This window comes from Coregonus clupeaformis, chromosome 19 (assembly GCF_020615455.1).
Source record: "Coregonus clupeaformis isolate EN_2021a chromosome 19, ASM2061545v1, whole genome shotgun sequence".
Taxonomy (NCBI): Eukaryota; Metazoa; Chordata; class Actinopteri; order Salmoniformes; family Salmonidae; genus Coregonus; species Coregonus clupeaformis.
The window spans coordinates 6,207,895-6,229,263 of record NC_059210.1 but is presented as its reverse complement, the minus strand read 5'-3'; the positions used below and the strand labels follow the sequence as shown (position 1 = coordinate 6,229,263).

General features: G+C 41.9%; 2 protein-coding genes across 2 annotated transcripts in view; both read left to right on the top strand.

Annotated features, from left to right (window-relative positions):
* The window catches only part of myrf (myelin regulatory factor), a 60,951-nt gene extending 49,002 nt beyond the window's left edge, over nucleotides 1-11,949 (top strand). Inside the window, exons 17-24 of the mRNA XM_045205194.1 lie at nucleotides 126-277; nucleotides 8,110-8,180; nucleotides 8,455-8,565; nucleotides 8,764-9,121; nucleotides 10,155-10,217; nucleotides 10,533-10,638; nucleotides 10,822-10,896; nucleotides 10,993-11,949. Coding sequence (XP_045061129.1) covers nucleotides 126-277; nucleotides 8,110-8,180; nucleotides 8,455-8,565; nucleotides 8,764-9,121; nucleotides 10,155-10,217; nucleotides 10,533-10,638; nucleotides 10,822-10,896; nucleotides 10,993-11,091 — 1,035 coding nt within the window. The 3' untranslated portion in view covers nucleotides 11,092-11,949. The remainder of the gene's footprint in view (nucleotides 1-125; nucleotides 278-8,109; nucleotides 8,181-8,454; nucleotides 8,566-8,763; nucleotides 9,122-10,154; nucleotides 10,218-10,532; nucleotides 10,639-10,821; nucleotides 10,897-10,992) is intronic.
* A 4,809-nt stretch (nucleotides 11,950-16,758) lies between these two features.
* On the top strand, nucleotides 16,759-20,030 carry tmem258 (transmembrane protein 258). Its single transcript, XM_041836491.2, has 4 exons — nucleotides 16,759-16,842; nucleotides 18,192-18,301; nucleotides 19,533-19,662; nucleotides 19,867-20,030. Exons 1-3 carry the CDS (start codon nucleotides 16,840-16,842, stop codon nucleotides 19,657-19,659), a joined length of 240 nt encoding a protein of 79 aa, XP_041692425.1. The 5' UTR covers nucleotides 16,759-16,839; the 3' UTR covers nucleotides 19,660-19,662; nucleotides 19,867-20,030.
* The last annotated feature ends 1,339 nt before the right edge of the window (nucleotides 20,031-21,369 follow it).

Genomic DNA, 21,369 nt, shown 5'->3' with positions numbered 1-21,369 from the left:
CTCCCCGCTCTCTCTCTCTTCTCTCTCTCCGTCTTTTCTCTCTCTCTCTCTCTCTCTCTCTCTCTCTCTCTCTCTCACACAAAACCAGCTCTAAATGTCTAACCTGGGTGTGGATGTCATTGCAGAGTCCAACTCCAAAGCAGGGCTGCATCAGCCACAGGTTCATGCAGGGAACCATTCTGGCTCTAGTCATCGTCATGGCCTTCAGCGTCATCTCCATGTCCGTACTCTACGTGTTGACACTGCACCACAGAGGGGACGTCATCGAGAAAGACGGGTACGTATGACCACATCCAGATACAGCGCATTCGCAAAGCAATAACAGGCTTCAAGAAATGTTTGCAAATGTATTAAAAATAAACAATTGAAATATCACATTTACATAAGTATTCAGACCCTTTACTCAGTACTTTGTTGAAGCACCTTTGGCAGCAATTACAGCCTTGTGTCTTCCTGGGTATGATGCTACAAGCTTGGCACACCTGTATTTGGGGAGTTTCTCCCATTCTTCTCTGCAGATCCTCTCAAGCTCTTTCAGGTTGGATGGGGAGCGTCGCTGCATAGCTATTTTCAGGTCTCTCCAGAGATGTTCGATCGGGTTCAAGTCCGGGCTCTGGCTGGGCCACTCAAGGATATTCAGAGACTTGTCCCGAAGCCACTCCTGCGTTGTCTTGGCTGTGTGCTTAGGGTTGTTGTCCTGTCGGAAGGTGAACCTTCGCCCCAGTCTGAGGTCCTGAGCGCTCTGGAGCAGGTTTTCATTAAGGATCTCTCTGTACTTTGCTCTGTTCATCTTTCCCTTGATCAAATCAAATTATATTTGCCAAATGCGCCGAATACAACAGGTGTAGACCTTACAGTGAAATGCTTACAGCCCTTAACCAACAATGTAGTTTTAAGAAAAATAAGTGTTAGGTAAAAAATAGATAAGTAAAAAATTAAAATAACAAATAATTAAAGAGCAGCAGTAAAATAAAATAACAGTAGGGAGGTTATATACAGGGGGTACCGGTCAGAGTCAATGTGCGGGGGCACCGGCTAGTTGAGGTAGTTGAGGTAATATGTACATGTAGGTAGAGTTAAAGTGACTATGCATAGATAATAAACAGAGTAGCAGCAGCGTAAAAGAGGGGGTGGGGTGGGGGGGACAATGCAAATAGTCCGGGTAGCCATTTGATTAGATGTTCAGGATTCTTATGGCTTTTCCACTACAGCCCCGTCCATGAGAATGAGGGCGTACTCAGTCCACTTTTTCTTCCTGTAGTCCACAATCATCTCCTTTGTCTTGATCACGTTGAGGGAGAGGTTGTTATCCTGGCACCACACTGCCAGGTCTCTGACCTCCTCCCCAAAGGCTGTCTCATTGTTGTCGGTGATCAGGCCTACCACTCTTGTGTCGTCGGAAAACTTAATGATGGTGTTGGAGTCGTGCCTGGCCATGCAGTCATGGGTGAACAGGGAGTACAGGAGGGGACTGAGCACGCACCCCTGAGGGGCCCCCGTGTTGAGGATCAGTGTGGCAGATGTGTTGTTACCTACCCTTACCACCTGGGGGTGGCCCGTCAGGAAGTCCAGGATCCAGTTGCAGAGGGAGGTGTTTAGTCCCAGGGTCCTTAGCTTAGTGATGAGCTTTGAGGGCACTATGGTGTTGAACGCTGAGCTGTAGACAATGAATAGCATTCTCATGTAGGTGTTCCTCTTGTCCAGGTGGGAAAGGGCAGTATGCAATAGAGATTGCATCATCTGTGGATCTGTTGGGGTGGTATGCAAATTGGAGTGGGTCTAGGGTTTCTGGGATAATGGTGTTGATGTGAGCCATGACCAGCCTTTCAAAGCACTTCATAGCTACAGACGTGAGTGCTACGGGTCGGTAGTCATTTAGGCAGGTTATCTTGGTGTTCTTGGGCACAGGGACTATGGTGGTCTGCTTGAAACATGTTGGTATTACAGACTCATTCAGGGACATGTTGAAAATGTCAGTGAAGACACTTGCCAGTTGGTCCGCACATGCTCGGAGTACGCGTCCTGGTAATCCGTCTGGCCCTGCGGCCTTGTGAATGTTGGCCTGTTTAAAGGTCTTACTCACATCGGCTACGGAGAGAGTGATCACACAGTCATCCGGAACAGCTGGTGCTCTCATGCATGCTTCAGTGTTGCTTGCCTCGAAGCGAGCATAGAAGTGATTTAGCTCATCTGGTAGGCTTGTGTCTCTGGGCAGCTCGCGGCTGTGCTTCCCTTTGTAGTCTGTAATAGTTTTCAAGCCCTGCCACATCCGACTAGCGTCGGAGCCGGTGTAGTACAATTCGATCTTAGTCCTGTATTGACTCTTTGCCTGTTTGATGGTTCGTTGGAGGGCATAGCGGAATTTCTTACAAGCGTCCGGGTTAGAGTCCCACTCCTTGAAAGCGGCAGCTCTACCCTTTAGCTCAGTGCAGATGTTGCCTGTAATCCATGGATTCTGGTTGGGGTACGTACGGTCACTGTGGGGACGGCGTCATCGATGCATTTATTGATGAAGCCAGTGACTGATGTGATGTACTCCTCAATGCCATCGGTAGAATCCCGGAACATATTATCATGAGATACTCTACCTCAGGCGAGCAAAACCTCGAGACTTCCTTAATATTTGATTTCGTGCACCAGCTGTTGTTTACAAATATACACAGACCGCCACCCCTTGTCTTACCGGAGTCAGCCGTTCTATCCTGCCGATGTAGCGTATAGCCCACTAGCTGTATGTTATTCATGTCGTCGTTCAGCCACGACTCGGTGAAACATAAGATATTAATGTTTTTAATGTCTTGTTGGTAGGATAACCTTAATCTTAGGTCATCCATTTTGTTTTCCAATGATTGTACGTTGGCTAATAGGATTGATGGAAGAGGCAGATTACTCGATCGCCGTCTGATCCTTACAAGGCACCCCGACCTACGTCCACGATATCTCCGTCTCTTTCTCATGCGAATGATGGAGATTTGGGCCTTGTCGGGTGTCTGTAGAATATCCTTCACGTCCGACTCACTGAAGAAAAACTCTTCGTCCAATACGAGGTGAGTAATCGCTGTCCTGATATCCAGAAGCTCTTTTTGGTCATAAGAGACATACGTTATGTACAGAATAAATTATAAAAAACGTGAATAAACACATGTAATAGCACAATTGGTTAGTTTTTTTTTTTTTTTTTTATATAATTGGTTACAGGCTGTATAACGGCAGCCATCTTGCCTCGATCCTGACTAGTCTCCCTGTCCCTGCCACTGAAAAACATCCCCAAAGCATGACGCTGCCACCACCATGCTTCACCGTAGGGATGGTGCCAGGTTTCCTCCAGACGTGACGCTTGGCATTCAGGCCAAAGATTTTCATCAGACCAGAGAATCTTGTTTGTCATGGTCTGAGAGTCCTTCAGGTGCCTTTTGGCAAACCAAGAGGGCTGTCATGTGCCTTTTACTAAGGAGTGGCTTCCGTCTGGCCACTCTACCATAAAGGCCTGATTGGTGGAGTGCTGCAGAGATGGTTGTCCTTCTGGAAGGTTCTCCCATCTTCACAGAGGAACTCTGGAGCTCTGTCAGAGTGACCATCGGGTTCTTGGTCACCTCCCTGACCAAGGCCATTCTCCCCCGATTGCTCAGTTTGGCCGGGCGGCCAGCTCTCGGAAGAGTCTTGGTGGTTCCAAACTTCTTCCATTTAAGAATGATGGAGGCCACTGTGTTCTTGGGGACCTTCAATGCTGCAGAAATTTTTTGGTACCTTTCCCAGATCTGTGCCTCGACACAATCCTGTCTCGGAGCTCTTCAGACAATTCCTTCGACCTCATAGCTTGGTTTTTGCTCTGACATGCATTGTCAACTGTGGGACCTTACAAATCTTGTCCAATCAATTTAATTTACCACAGGTGGACTCCAATCAAGTTGTAGAAACATCTCAAGGATGATCAATGGAAACAGGATGCACCTGAACTCAATTTCGAGTCTCATAGCAATACTTATGTAAATAAGGTATTTCTGTTTTTTATTTTTAATACATTTGCAAAAATGTCTAAAAAACTGTTTTCGCTTTGACATTGTGGGGAATTGTGTGTAGATTGATGAGGAAAAAAATTAATTTAATCAGTTTCAGAATTTATTTATTTTTTTATTTTTTTATTTCACCTTTATTTAACCAGGTAAACCAGTTGAGAACAGGTTCTCATTTACAACTGCGACCTGGCCAAGATAAAGCAAAGCAGTGCAATAAAAACAACACAGAGTTACATATGGGGTAAAAAAACATAAAGTCAAAAATACAACAGAAAATATATATACAGTGTGTGCAAATGTAGCAAGTTATGGAGGTAAGGCAATAAATAGGCTATAGTGCAGAATAATTACAATAGTATTAACACTGGAATGCTAGATGTGCAAGAGATTAACGTTGTAATGTAACAAAATGTGGAATAAGGGGTCTGAATACACTCCGGATGCACTGTACATCAAACATATACCTGTACACTAGCCCTGAAACATAACGACATATATACCTGTACACTAGCCCTGAAACATGATGACATATATACCTGTACACTAGCCCTGAAACATAACGACATATATACCTGTACACTAGCCCTGAAACATGATGACATATATACCTGTACACTAGCCCTGAAACATGATGACATATATACCTGTACACTAGCCCTGAAACATGATGACATATATACCTGTACACTAGCCCTGAAACATGATGACATATATACCTGTACACTAGCCCTGAAACATGATGACATATATACCTGTACACTAGCCCTGAAACATGATGACATATATACCTGTACACTAGCCCTGAAACATGATGACATATATACCTGTACACTAGCCCTGAAACATAACGACATATATACCTGTACACTAGCCCTGAAACATGATGACATATATACCTGTACACTAGCCCTGAAACATGATGACATATATACCTGTACACTAGCCCTGAAACATGATGACATATATACCTGTACACTAGCCCTGAAACATGATGACATATATACCTGTACACTAGCCCTGAAACATGATGACATATATACCTGTACACTAGCCCTGAAACATGATGACATATATACCTGTACACTAGCCCTGAAACATAACGACATATATACCTGTACACTAGCCCTGAAACATGATGACATACATACCTGTACACTAGCCCTGAAACATGATGACATATATACCTGTACACTAGCCCTGAAACATGATGACATATATACCTGTACACTAGCCCTGAAACATGATGACATATATACCTGTACACTAGCCCTGAAACATGATGACATATATACCTGTACACTAGCCCTGAAACATGATGACATATATACCTGTACACTAGCCCTGAAACATGATGACATATATACCTGTACACTAGCCCTGAAACATGATGACATATATACCTGTACACTAGCCCTGAAACATGATGACATATATACCTGTACACTAGCCCTGAAACATGATGACATATATACCTGTACACTAGCCCTGAAACATAACGACATATATACCTGTACACTAGCCCTGAAACATGATGACATATATACCTGTACACTAGCCCTGAAACATGATGACATATATACCTGTACACTAGCCCTGAAACATAACGACATATATACCTGTACACTAGCCCTGAAACATGATGACATATATACCTGTACACTAGCCCTGAAACATGATGACATATATACCTGTACACTAGCCCTGAAACATAACGACATATATACCTGTACACTAGCCCTGAAACATAACGACATATATACCTGTACACTAGCCCTGAAACATGATGACATATATACCTGTACACTAGCCCTGAAACATGATGACATATATACCTGTACACTAGCCCTGAAACATGATGACATATATACCTGTACACTAGCCCTGAAACATGATGACATATATACCTGTACACTAGCCCTGAAACATGATGACATATATACCTGTACACTAGCCCTGAAACATGATGACATATATACCTGTACACTAGCCCTGAAACATGATGACATATATACCTGTACACTAGCCCTGAAACATAACGACATATATACCTGTACACTAGCCCTGAAACATGATGACATATATACCTGTACACTAGCCCTGAAACATGATGACATATATACCTGTACACTAGCCCTGAAACATGATGACATATATACCTGTACACTAGCCCTGAAACATAACGACATATATACCTGTACACTAGCCCTGAAACATGATGACATATATACCTGTACACTAGCCCTGAAACATGATGACATATATACCTGTACACTAGCCCTGAAACATGATGACATATATACCTGTACACTAGCCCTGAAACATGATGACATACAGTCTCCAGCAATATCTCAGGGCTTCCTGCAAACCTGTATACTACATCCTACAGTACATTACACACACACCAGTTTCACTCCTCTCTCCTTTGTGTTTTTCCTGTATACTCTCTGTCTGTCTATAACATCGCTGTCCCTTTCCTTATGTCATCTGTAGCTATGTAGCTTCCTGCTCCCTACACGTCTCTTGGATGCCCATCTTCACTGCTACGGTCACTTTCTGTCTACCACTCTGTCCATGGTATATGCTCTCTCTCTCTCTCTCTCTCTGTCTCTGTCTCTGTCTCTCTCTGTCTCTCTCTCTCTCTCTCTCTCTCTCTCTCTCTCTCTCTCTCTCTCTCTCTCTCTCTCTCTCTCTCTCTCTCTCTCTCTCTCTCTCTCTCTCTCTCTCTCTCTCTCTCTCTCTCTCTCTCTCTCTGTCTCTGTCTCTGTCTCTCTCTGTCTCTCTCTCTCTCTCTCTCTCTCTCTCTGTCTCTGTCTCTGTCTCTGTCTCTCTCTGTATCTCTCTCTCTCTCTCTCCCTCCCTCTCTCTGTCTCTTTCTCTGTATCTCTCTCTCTCCTTTCTCTCTGTCTCTGTTTCTTCTCTTTCTCTCTCTCTCTCTCTCTCTCTCTCTCTCTCTCTCTCTCTCTCTCTGTCTCTCTCTCTCTCTCTCTCTCTCTCTCTCTCTCTCTCTCTCTCTGTTTCTGTCTCTTTCTCTGTCTCTCTCTCTCTCTCTCTTCTCTCTCTCTCTCTCTGTTTCTGTCTCTTTCTCTGTATCTCTCTCTCTCTCTTTCTCTCTCTCTCTCTCGGTTTCTGTCTCTCTCTCTGTCTCTCTCTCTCTCTCTGTCTCTCTCTCTCTTCCCTCACTCTTTTCTTCCTCTCTTTTATTTTTTCGTTCCCTACTCTCCTCTCTCTCTCTCCGATATCCTCTATCCTCTCTCCTCTCTCTCTCTCTCTAATTCTCTCTTATCTTTGATTGATACTGTACTTTAAGTTGGTAATTAGGGTGTTTCCCACTCTGTGTCTCAAGAGGTCATGACTAATTTCTACTGTTGACTTGCTTGCCAGTCCAGTCTGGGACATTACATGAAGTAGGTATATACAGGCAAATGTATTCTGAAAGAATAGGGTTAAAGGTACAAACCCCTTTCAACACAGCACCAACACCAGAACACTGAATCCACTAGTCTCATATTCAAAACTCTGTATGATTAGTTTAGAATTAGTACAACTTTATTGTCCACACATAGTGTAAACGGGGCGGCCGGTAGCTTAGTGGTTAAGAGCATTGTGCCAGTAACCGAAAGGTCACTGGTTCTAATCCCCGAGCCGACTAGGTGAAAATCTGTCGATGTGCCCTTGAGCAAGGCACTTAACCCTAATTGCTCCTGTAAGTCGCTCTGGATAAGAGCGTCTGCTAAATGACTAAAAATGTCCATAAAAAATGTGTATTCACCACTTTAAAACAGCCATTAAACACAACCATGAGCACATCATTCTGGAGACCATTAAATAAACTATACAAAGTCCAAAAGTGCTTCAGCACCAGTGCAGTTCAAAGTTCATATATATTGCATCATTGGTCTAAAACCATAGTTATCATCGTCATCAAGAGTTCCTCATTGAAAATACACCAATGGTCAAAGTCCTCACATTACTATTCTATTACATGTGATGATTGTGCAATTATCTACGCACCTGACCCCACCTGATGCCATCCGCTATAAATTCTATTCCATCTCTCTCCTCTCTCTGTACTGTACGCTTTCATACCCCTCAGGTCCAGGTCTGCAGTGGAATCATCTAGAAGGGTGGCCTCCGCTCCTCGATCCACCACCTCAACACTTCAAGGTCAAAGACACACACTGAGACATATGAATCCCTCTTTGGAATGTTAGAGGGGACAGTCAATGTATTTAGTGGCAGAAAAAGAGTAGCTATCTCTTAGGGCCTATTTACAATTGTTAAGTCATTCGACTGACTAAAGATGGGCATCGTGTCTTTGTAACAGACTTTAAAGATCTAAACGCGGAGTATAGAGTATTGTTTTGGGGTTCTCATAAAGACAATAGAAGCCAAACTGATCCTAATGTCTATACGTTATGAACCTACCTATTCTGTGCAGATACAGTCCCACCCTCTCCTTCACTGGCCAATCCTGCAGCTTGCTGTCCACCTGCCACAAACAACCAGTCAGCAACTGCTCTGTCGCCAAGCAACAACCAGTCTACATTGGGTAAGAAAACATTGACCCATCTGTCTTACCATATCAGATTAAATGCTTCACCATACCTTCACTTCATAACACATTCATAACCAGTGAGTAAGTGTTTCATAAATGCTTAAGTGACGTTACTGTGACACAGCAAATATATCAACTTGGGTTTGTTGCTATAAGCATTAATGGTACCTGTCTCCATCCGCTCTGCTGTAGAGCTGAGTAGTCTGGTCCCAACGCTGGGCGGTATCAACAAGAAGGCCAGGTCCAGGCCTATGGACAAGGACGGACACTATCGGAACCGTCTCAGCCACACCTCCGCCCCCATGTACCTGTCCAAGGCTAAGAGACCCGCCCCCGGGGGGGACCTGGGGGGCGTAGGAGGGGCCACCAATCGGCTGCCTGGAGGCCAGCAGACACTGCCCCTGCCTCGGAGACAACGCAGGGACAACACACACAGCAGCACAGAGGAGGAAGCAGGACGAAGATCTTCTCCCTCCCTTATAGATCTGCACATCCTGGAGACAGACCAACAGATGTCATCACACAACTGTCCACATCCCGACAGCTGCAGGTGGGTCTGCCTGTGTGGTTCTCCTAAGACTGTATGGGTAAAGTGTAATGTATGTAGTTAAACTGTAATTCAAAACGTCTGTGGAATACATTACATTTTGTTGAATACATGACATTTTGTCGACTACATTACATTTTGTCGAATACATGACATTTTGTCGAATACATTACATTTTGTCGAATACATGACATTTTGTCGAATACATGACATTTTGTTTAATACATGACATTTTGTCGAATACATGACATTTTGTCGAATACATGACATTTTGTCGAATACATTACATTTTGTTTAATACATGACATTTTGTCGAATACATAAAATTTTGTCGAATACATGACATTTTGTCGAATACATTACATTTTGTCGAATACAAGACATTTTGTCGAATACATGACATTTTGTCGAATACATTACATTTTGTCGAATACATTACATTTTGTCGAATACATGACATTTTGTCGAATACATGACATTTTGTCAAATACATGACATTTTGTCGAATACATAATAATAATAATAATAATATGCCATTTAGCAGACGCTTTTATCCAAAGCGACTTACAGTCGTGCGTGCATACATTTTTGTGTATGGGTGGTCCCGGGGATCGAACCCACTACCTTGGCGTTACAAGCGCCGTGCTCTACCAGCTGAGCTACAGAGGACCACATGACATTTTGTCGAATACATTACATTTTGTCAAATACATGACATTTTGTCGAATACATGACATTTTGTCGAATACATTACATTTTGTCGAATACATTACATTTTGTCGAATACACAACATTTTGTCGAATACATTAAATTTTGTCGAATACACGACATTTTGTCGAATACATGACGTTTTGTCGAATACATTACATTTTGTCGAATACATTAAATTTTGTCGAATACATGACATTTTGTCGAATACATGACATTTTGTCGAATACATTACATTTTGTCGAATACATTACACTTTGTGGAATAAATGACATCAAGATCCCATTTGACGTAGAGTTTGTGATGATTTTGATGTTTTGTCTACAGCTATTCCGTGTCACTCCAAGGAACCAGGAACTCCTCCACGTCCCGAATCACTCTACACATGACGTGAGCACACACAGCCTGCTCCACACACTCACCTCAACCAACACAAGCACATGTTCACTGCACACACACACACACACACACACACACACACACACACACACACACACACACACACACACACACACACACACACACTAAATTATACAAAACCGTAGACCAAATCAGCTCTGGTCATGCACAAGGGAACAGGAAATGACAACCGCAGTATATCTACTGTTCACACACATGCAACTGCCAGGCAGGCCAACTTGTAGTTATTTCCAATGATAAGATGAACACTACAAACAACATTAAATTCTTCCCTCCTGTCGTCAGTTCCAGTGCCAGTGTGTGGGTCAGACAGTGTGGAGCCACCAGAGGACGTCTGTGTCCTGACCACACAGAGACAGAGCTCTATGCCGGAGAGAGAACAGTTACCAAGGTGCATCTACTCACTACCGTGATAAACATTAGAGATGTTGCTGACCAGGGGTCAATTCCACTTCAACTGACATTCCAATACTTCCCAAATTAACTGAGTTGAAGTGGAAATGACCCCCAACTATGTTGCTGACTACCCGGCTTACAGAGCTACTGACTGACCTCTTGACCTCTTCCTCCTCAGGGGACAGATCACCTGTGGTCAGTACCTGTACTGTCATTCCAGGACGTCACCTATCACTTCAGAGTGGCCCAGTCTGTGAGTATTCAATTGAAATACATTTGACCATTTAAAATCCATATAAAAGTTGCTTCATCTAACCTCTTGACCTCTGTCGTCTTCTCCTTCTGACAGAGGAAAGTGCGGTGTGGCGTCGAGGAGGGGAACGTATCCGCCCCCACCACACCACCATACTCGGACTATTACTTCCTCATTCAAAGCAGCTGCGAATGAGAGGACAGGGAACCAATCATGCAAACTAGTATGCTGCTTTGAACGTATCCCGAACGGACCCAGGGTATCTTAACTACTACACCTCCACCACAACTCCTATCCACCACAACTCCTATGCACCACAGCTGATATCCACCACAGCTCCTATCCACCACAGCTGATATCCACCACAACTCCTATGCACCACAGCTCCTATCCACCACAACTCCTATGCACCACAGCTCCTATCCACCACAACTCCTATGCACCACAGCTGATATCCACCACAACTCCTATGCACCACAGCTCCTATCCACCACAACTCCTATGCACCACAACTCCTATCCACCACAGCTCCTATCCACCACAGCTCCTATCCACCACAACTCCTATCCACCACAACTCCTATCCACCAGCCAATTTATAGCATCCTTACACATTTTACTGAACTTGTTTCGTATCTACACTCTAACCATTCCTTATGACTGAAAACAAAACCCTGTTTTGAACGAATGGTTAAATGTTTAATACACTGTAAATTACATTTGGTTCTAGAACACTGTGGCTTCGTCCCAAATTGCACCCTATTCACTATATGGAGCACTACATGGGGAATAGGGTGCAATTTGGGACACATACTGTGCCTCGGCAAATGATAGGGGAGTCACAGATGATCTCAGTGGCATATCACGAGTAACGTTATATCACAGATGATCTCAGTGGCGTATCACGAGTAACGTTATATTACAGATGATCTCAGTGGCGTATCACGAGTAACGTTATATTACAGATGATCTCAGTGGCGTATCACGAGTAACGTTATATCACAGATGATCTCAGTGGCGTATCACGAGTAACGTTATATTACAGATGATCTCAGTGGCGTATCACGCAGTAATGCGTTATATTACAGATGATCTCAGTGGCGTATCATGAGTAACGTTATATTACAGATGATCTCAGTGGCGTATCATGAGTAACGTTATATTACAGATGATCTCAGTGGCGTATCATGAGTAACGTTATATTACAGATGATCTCAGTGGCGTATCACGAGTAACGTTATATTACAGATGATCTCAGTGGCGTATCATGAGTAACGTTATATTACAGATGATCTCAGTGGCGTTTCATGAGTAACGTTATATTACAGATGATCTCAGTGGCGTATCATGAGTAACGTTATATTACAGATGATCTCAGTGGCGTATCATGAGTAACGTTATATTACGTACCGGGCTGCTTTATTCTGGGTCAGATTTATTTACTCACTGGTTGCGTCCAAATGGCACCCTATTCCATATATAGTGCACTACTTGCTCTGCGTATATAGTGTATAAATTAGTCTTAACAGATAAGCAACTGGTGGGTGGGATGTGATTTCAGCTACATCAGCTTGTTTTTGATGATGATGATGCATCTATACAGGTAGCTAGCTGATCCACGAAGGTCAATGTTATATAAAGAAACAGGAGAAACACATTTCAATTTTAAATGCATTGAATCACAGGAGTAAATCCATTTTAAATCTACAAGGAATGACTCACCATGATAAGACTGGATATCAGCTCAGATAACTGGGAACATTGCACCATGCAGAGTATAAACACTATACACTGTAGAAGAACCATATCTTTCTAAATATACAGTGTGGCTCTGCAATGTCTGATCTGGAACACTGTATACTGGAACCATAGAGTTAGCATGATTCTAATTCTAAGACTGGATGGAACACTGTATACTGGAACCATAGAGTTAGCATGATTCTAATTCTAAGACTGGATGGAACACTGTATACTGGAACCATAGAGTTAGCATGATTCTAATTCTAAGACTGGATGGAACACTGTATACTGGAACCATAGAGTTAGCATGATTCTAATTCTAAGACTGGATGGAACACTGTATACTGGAACCATAGAGTTAGCATGATTCTAATTCTAAGACTGGATGGAACACTGTATACTGGAACCATAGAGTTAGCATGATTCTAATTATATGACTGGATGGAACACTGTATACTGGAACCATAGAGTTAGCATGATTCTAATTATATGACTGGATGGAACACTGTATACTGGAACCATAGAGTTAGCATGATTCTAATTCTAAGACTGGATGGAACACTGTATACTGGAACCATAGAGTTAGCATGATTCTAATTATATGACTGGATGGAACACTGTATACTGGAACCATAGAGTTAGCATGATTCTAATTATATGACTGGATGGAACACTGTATACTGGAACCATAGAGTTAGCATGATTCTAATTATATGACTGGATGGAACACTGTATACTGGAACCATAGAGTTAGCATGATTCTAATTATATGACTGGATGGAACACTGTATACTGGAACCATAGAGTTAGCATGATTCTAATTATATGACTGGATGGAACACTGTATACTGGAACCATAGAGTTAGCATGATTCTAATTATATGACTGGATGGAACACTGTATACTGGAACCATAGAGTTAGCATGATTCTAATTCTATGACTGGATGGAACACTGTATACTGGAACCATAGAGTTAGCATGATTCTAATTATATGACTGGATGGAACACTGTATACTGGAACCATAGAGTTAGCATGATTCTAATTCTAAGACTGGATGGAACACTGTATACTGGAACCATAGAGTTAGCATGATTCTAATTATATGACTGGATGGAACACTGTATACTGGAACCATAGAGTTAGCATGATTCTAATTATATGACTGGATGGAACACTGTATACTGGAACCATAGAGTTAGCATGATTCTAATTATATGACTGGATGGAACACTGTATACTGGAACCATAGAGTTAGCATGATTCTAATTATATGACTGGATGGAACACTGTATACTGGAACCATAGAGTTAGCATGATTCTAATTCTATGACTGGATGGAACACTGTATACTGGAACCATAGAGTTAGCATGATTCTAATTATATGACTGGATGGAACACTGTATACTGGAACCATAGAGTTAGCATGATTCTAATTATATGACTGGATGGAACACTGTATACTGGAACCATAGAGTTAGCATGATTCTAATTCTAAGACTGGATGGAACACTGTATACTGGAACCATAGAGTTAGCATGATTCTAATTCTAAGACTGGATGGAACACTGTATACTGGAACCATAGAGTTAGCATGATTCTAATTATATGACTGGATGGAACACTGTATACTGGAACCATAGAGTTAGCATGATTCTAATTCTAAGACTGGATGGAACACTGTATACTGGAACCATAGAGTTAGCATGATTCTAATTCTAAGACTGGATGGAACACTGTATACTGGAACCATAGAGTTAGCATGATTCTAATTCTAAGACTGGATGGAACACTGTATGAGCTCAGCAGTTGATAACTGCATTCATTGTTCAGGTCCAACACTGACTATATCTTTCAAGAACAATGAAAATACTTTTTTACACTAACTTGCCCACTGGAAACTTAATACACTGTAACTCACTCACTGGATTTAATAGTGCTTGACCTCTAGCAAATGCTAAATTTGTGTTTAAGACAAAGTACTTTCTTAGCTACATGTATGTTAACTTTATATGTTTGAATTGGAGAAGATTGGAGATTTTTTTCTGCTCTCGATCATGATGTTGATAACCCACGCAGATATCAACGCGCTGGTGCCTTATCTTTCTCTACAAGAAGGTTGGCTTATCTCAAGACAGAAGCAGCTCATGGACTTCATTGATTGAATGCTGATTGATTGAATGCTGTTCATGTTTGAGCCACAGAGTGTTTAAATCCTATTTATTTAAACTAACAGAGGTGGCCATTTTGTGACATGGCCTTGTGTAACTGAAGGAGAAAAAGGGTTTGGCCAGAAGCCATGCTTGCAGCCTTCTGAAAGAGTCATGGATTTATACACTGGAGTATTGTATTATTCTGGCCTTTCCATTCATTGCTCTGGGTCTGTGTAACACTTTTTGTCTTCCCCTCCCTGACTGGAAACAACACCCTTTCCCTTAAGCCATGTTTATAACTATCTCCTCTGGAAAACACAGCTCTTCACATGTACTCTGTTATTAGCCTATACTTTCTGTAGTGATATCTTTTCCTTACTCATTGACCACTATCCTCTTTGATATACTATCGACTATGTTCCTCGAATGTCATGCAATACAGTATTTAGTATATACATGTATTACTATGCTCTACCAACTGAGCTACACGGGACGATGTTATCTGGTATCTGAATGTCTCAAGTGAACAAAATACGTACTCCCATCTCATGGGCATTCAAAATGCACCATCTCCCCGATACAGAGACCTGGGCCCGTATTCACAAAGCACCTCAGAGTAGGAGTGCTGATCTAGGATCAAGTCCCCATTGTCCATGTCCCAAAAAAAAAAATCATTGATCACTAATACAGGCCCTGGTGGGTTGAAACAGATGTATTGACACAATGTCCCTCTGGCCAGGTGTGTTAAATCTTACCTGACCTGTCATGTCATGAGAAATCTAAATTCCAAAACAAATAATCTAATGAATATACTTAATTGAAGATGACACAATATAAAGATATTGTAATACACTGTATTACCAATATGATGTTGCCATACATGAGTACAGTGTCCTGTTTTACCTTAATTACAATGCACCAGCCAGCCTTTATAGTGACACCAGCATAGTTCTTCTAGTTTAGCACTGTATATATGAACTGCTTAATGCTCTGATGGTGGTTCCAACTCGTTCCAACTGGTTTTAAATGGTATAGAAATTGATTCAATGTTACTGTGTAGCTTCATTTTGTAACAATCTATGTTCCTTTTTTTTATGTTATTTCTGTTTTATCATTATAATGTTTACTCTTTATTACTGTATTATGTTTGTTGTATCATTAATATGTAAACGTTGTTATGCTCTGTTATGAAATTCTGTGCCAATCAAAATCACTATTCGGCTTTTACCTGTGTCACTGAAAAAGAAAACACATGGGCGTGCACACAGACACAGACACAGACACAGACACAGACGCACACGCACACGCACACGCACACGCACACGCACACACACACACGTTTCTAATTAAAACTTTACAATGAAAATATCAAATCACTCATTTTGAAATAAGTTTATTTTCTTCTTACTCTAATTCTTATGGCTTAAAGCCCTTCAGAACACTAAAATACTTTATGAACATTGAATCACTTTGTAAAGCATATTCACCCCAGCCCCTCCCTCATTCACCTCTATATGCTTCCTGTTCCTGATTTTAAAGTTCTCCCTATAAATCTATGTGCTTTTTAGTCTCACCTCTTACTTTGTTTTGAATACATGATCATGGCATTTATTTTGAAATCTTTGCTGTTTTTGTCCCCCCAAAACAAAAAAAGAGCATGTTCTCATAATATGGATGCGTGCAGTAAATAAAATATTGATTGAAAACAAAATGTGTGTTTTGGTTGGTGGAGGAGGAGGGAAAGCTCTAAGCAGCATATCACAGTCAGGAACATAGTTATTTTATAGATTAATTCTAAGATTAGCACAATAATTTCATGTAAAGGAATCTGTTAAATTATTTTGTGCTAATCTTAAAATTAATCTAATGTAAAATAATCTGTTTATGAATAAAACCTGGAATAAATCAACTATGGATTCTGCATGAACCTGTTTCTCCAGCCCGCTAGGTGGCGGCAAAGTATTTTTACGCTGATTTGAGATCATCGGGAGAACTGACGTGGCTCTTTTCAAGTATTGGATTCTGCGTTAGGAACAAGCAACTCAACAAAATGGTAAGGGATTTGTAGCTAATGAACCATTTCCTAAGAATAACTTGATCATGAAATGCGACTTATAGCTACGTATTGCGATTTGTCTAAATTAAGACCTGACATTTAAATGTATTAAAATGGTTGTTGTAGGTAGACGTTTCCGTGTTGTAAAGGCTAGCTTACTAGCCAACATTAGCTTACTAGCCCAATATTGGACTAAAGGAGCCTAATTTAACGTTACTCGTTATAGTCCAAGGACCTTAGCTACATGTTCTGTTTTAAAGGCGAATTGGCTCCGGAAGCCAAAACAGCCAAATACTCCAGCTAAACGTGAATCGATTCTCAACTGCGGAACGGTTTTAGAAACATAAATCCCTGTACTTTCATATAACATCAACACATCATTTCACAAACGCTAAATGAGTGTTTTAAGCGGTTTTAACACAGTTGCAGCCGACAGTGTTTTTCAGTGACAACAGGTTTGTGGGGTCTGTCTCCCGTTTCCACCCAGGAGTTCTGAGAAGCAGATAACTCATTAGCTCCGGTAGTCAGTCCCCTCTGTCTTCAGTCTGTTTTCTGGAAACGAGCGCTGTAACATGGAGATATGGCCGTGTGGGAACCCTAACCCTACACAAGGTGTGAATCGATGACATTTAATTATTTCTCGATATGAAAGATAAGGTCCTCATGCATCCAAAACCGTACCGCAGGCGATGCGTGTTAATGTTCAGAGTATCAGACCAAGCGTCGGAGCTGAATAGGCGTTTTTTCGATGGCTTGTTAAACATATTTTTAGAAAGTACATACCGGCCGTAACGGGAGTAAATGAAGACGGTTGCTCAGCGAATCTCCATATTTGGTGATCAATGAACGTATTTTGACATGAGGCTTACAGAGCTGGTGAATTGGAGATTTCTGGGCGTTGAGAGGTCTCTAACTGGTTCAGCTAACGTTATTCATTCAACGTTATGTCGGTAGATAGTGAACTACGTTTATAGCCATTCATCAGTTAATCGAACAGATAACAGAACATGTAGTTATGTTATGATGGGAATACAGCAGCTAGCTATGCTAATATAGCAGAACAATCTAGATCAAGCTTATCTAGCTACTGTAGCTAGCAAGCTAACACCCAAAACAGCCTCCCACAGACAGTGCCAATTAAAACCAGAGAACGTCATCGACTGTCATGATGAAGTCAGTCAATAAGCTGGTTGATGTGTGCCTAACTCATTATATTTACCTAGTTAGTAAGTTGAAACCCCTTGTTTATTTACAGTTGGCAACATACCTGTCCAATTTGAAATGTGGGTTATTGTCCCTAACCAGAAATGTGAATCTCTATATTGTCTCTGTTCTTCATCCCTCAGGAGCTCGAGGCGATGACCAGATACACCAGTCCGGTGAACCCGGCAGTCTTCCCCCACCTCACGGTGGTCCTACTGGCTATCGGGATGTTCTTCACCGCGTGGTTCTTTGTGTATCCTTCCGTGGTCGTCTATCTTCATAGTGACCGTTTTTGTGTTGACTGTGAATCAGTGGTCTTCAGGCCCGGGGAGTGGAGACACTGAACATGTAGGCTTTTGTTCCAGCCCAGTATTAACGCACCAATGTCAACTAATACACCCTGTGGGTCGCTACGACTTAGGGTTGAAGAACAGGGATTGATGTTGTACATAGAATGCCACCTCAAGTGAAATACATGGATTGACTGAAGTAGCAACAGGCAGAGATTTGGAATAAACTTCCTAAATAAACCTGACAATCAATTTTGTGACTGAACAAGAATTGATGTGGAATAGAAGCTGTTGGTGAGTCTTGATGTGGAATAGAAGCTGTTGGTGAGTCTTGATGTGGAATAGAAGCTGTTGGTGAGTCTTGATGTGGAATAGAAGCTGTTGGTGAGTCTTGGTGTGGAATAGAAGCTGTTGGTGAGTCTTGGTGTGGAATAGAAGCAGTTGGTGAGTCTTGGTGTGGAATAGAAGCTGTTGGTGAGTCTTGATGTGGAATAGAAGCTGTTGGTGAGTCTTGGTGTGGAATAGAAGCTGTTGGTGAGTCTTGATGTGGAATAGAAGCTGTTGGTGAGTCTTGATGTGGAATAGAAGCTGTTGGTGAGTCTTGGTGTGGAATAGAAGCTGTTGGTGAGTCTTGGTGTGGAATAGAAGCTGTTGGTGAGTCTTGGTGTGGAATAGAAGCTGTTGGTGAGTCTTGGTGTGGAATAGAAGCTGTTGGTGAGTCTTGATGTGGAATAGAAGCTGTTGGTGAGTCTTGATGTGGAATAGAAGCTGTTGGTGAGTCTTGGTGTGGAATAGAAGCTGTTGGTGAGTCTTGGTGTGGAATAGAAGCTGTTGGTGAGTCTTGGTGTGGAATAGAAGCTGTTGGTGAGTCTTGGTGTGGAATAGAAGCTGTTGGTGAGTCTTGGTGTGGAATAGAAGCTGTTGGTGAGTCTTGGTGTGGAATAGAAGCTGTTGGTGAGTCTTGGTGTGGAATAGAAGCTGTTGGTGAGTCTTGGTGTGGAATAGAAGCTGTTGGTGAGTCTTGATGTGGAATAGAAGCTGTTGGTGAGTCTAAATATTCACATAGGGATACTGTACACTACTGTAGGGGAATGTGTTGGCAATAAGTCCCTTTTCTTTTTTTTTTTAGATAGACTGGATATAACTGTTGGTCTCTTGTGTACCATTATGTTTTGCACCTTAACTCTCTCCCAGCTACGAGGTGACGTCTACTAAATACACCAGGGACGTGTACAAAGAGCTGCTCATCTCCCTGGTGGCGTCTCTCTTCATGGGCTTTGGAGTGCTGTTTCTGTTACTGTGGGTCGGCATCTATGTCTGACAGGTAAGGAAACAATCACGGAGACTTACGCTGCATTCATGAAAAGTCGGAACTTCTGAGTTGAACATTTTCTTTTTGTGGAGCTTCCTATCGGGTATTATCTTTTTACAATGAGTTTCCAAGTCGGACATTTCTCAGTTTCCTAGTTCCGACACTCATTCGCCATAGTGTTTCATGTCTATGATCCCTGCGTGTGTCCTGTTACAGATTGTTATATTGCCAAATGATACAGAAGAACATTCCAATGGAACAGGAGAAGGACATCATGAAGTGGCTCCACCACAGACAGAAGATGGACTGCACTGACAAGAGGGTGGGGATGATGTGGATTGGGGTTGCCTTTCACTAAATAAAGAGACATTTGTACAAAACTGCAAGTGTGTATAGTCTTTACTGGCAATGAAAGGAGGCAGCCTGCACTCTTTTTTTTTTTTAAAGGTCCTTATTACAAATCCGTGTCGATTCCAGGTGCGTAGGTATCAAAATGTGAATACTGAAAGAGATGGAAACCCGCACACTGTCTAAAGAGGAATAAATCCAAAACTGAGGCTGAAATACTCAAATAAATGTTTTATTTGGACATCATGGTGCAGGAATAAAAGGTGAGAACTAAAAGCTGTTTCGGTATCAAGCCATCAGCAGCGTTTTATTATGCACTTTTCCTCACTCAACTTTTGGCCACTATGATGTCCAAAGATCATTTATTTTTTGTAATTAAGCCTCATTTTTGGATTTATACCTAGTCTTGACTGGTGAAATTGTGACAGAATTTGAGTGAGCCGTGAAATTGTGACAGAATTTGAGTGAGCCGTGAAATTGTGACAGAATTTGAGTGAGCCGTGAAATTGTGACAGAATTTGAGTGAGCCGTGAAATTGTGACGGAATTTGAGTGAGCCGTGAAATTGTGACAGAATTTGAGTGAGCCGTGAAATTGTGACAGAATTTGAGTGAGCCGTGAAATTGTGACAGAATTTGAGTGAGCCGTGAAATTGTGACAGAATTTGAGTGAGCCGTGAAATTGTGACAGAATTTGAGTGAGCCGTGAAATTGTAACTGAATTTGAGTGAGCCGTGAAATTGTGACAGAATTTGGGTGAGCCGGGAAATTGTGACAGAATTTGAGTGAGCCGTGAAATTGTGACGGAATTTGAGTGAGCCGTGAAATTGTGACAGAATTTGAGTGAGCCGTGAAATTGTGACAGAATTTGAGTGAGCCGTGAAATTGTGACAGAATTTGAGTGAGCCGTGAAATTGTAACTGAATTTGAGTGAGCCGTGAAATTGTGACAGAATTTGAGTGAGCCGTGAAATTGTGACAGAATTTGGGTGAGCCGGGAAATTGTGACAGAATTTGAGTGAGCCGTGAAATTGTGACGGAATGAGTGAGCCGTGAAATTGTGACATAATTTGAGTGAGCCGTGAAATTGTGACAATTTGAGTGAGCCAGCCTATTGATGCTTGGAAAGTGACTTAATTAGTCAGGACTGTAGTATAAATAAATCACAACAAGGTGGTGATAGCTACCTTATCTCCCAGCGGGCACCCCAGTGAATCTGGGAGAATCTCAATTGCATTTCCTTGATTCCTCGCACCCTCTCTCCTCGCCTCTTTCTCAAAACCCCATTGGATGAGAAAGTCAAACCTCTGACCTTCTCATGCAATGGGTTTCAAGAAGGATTTGAGGAATCAACGCAATGCAATTGAGATTCTC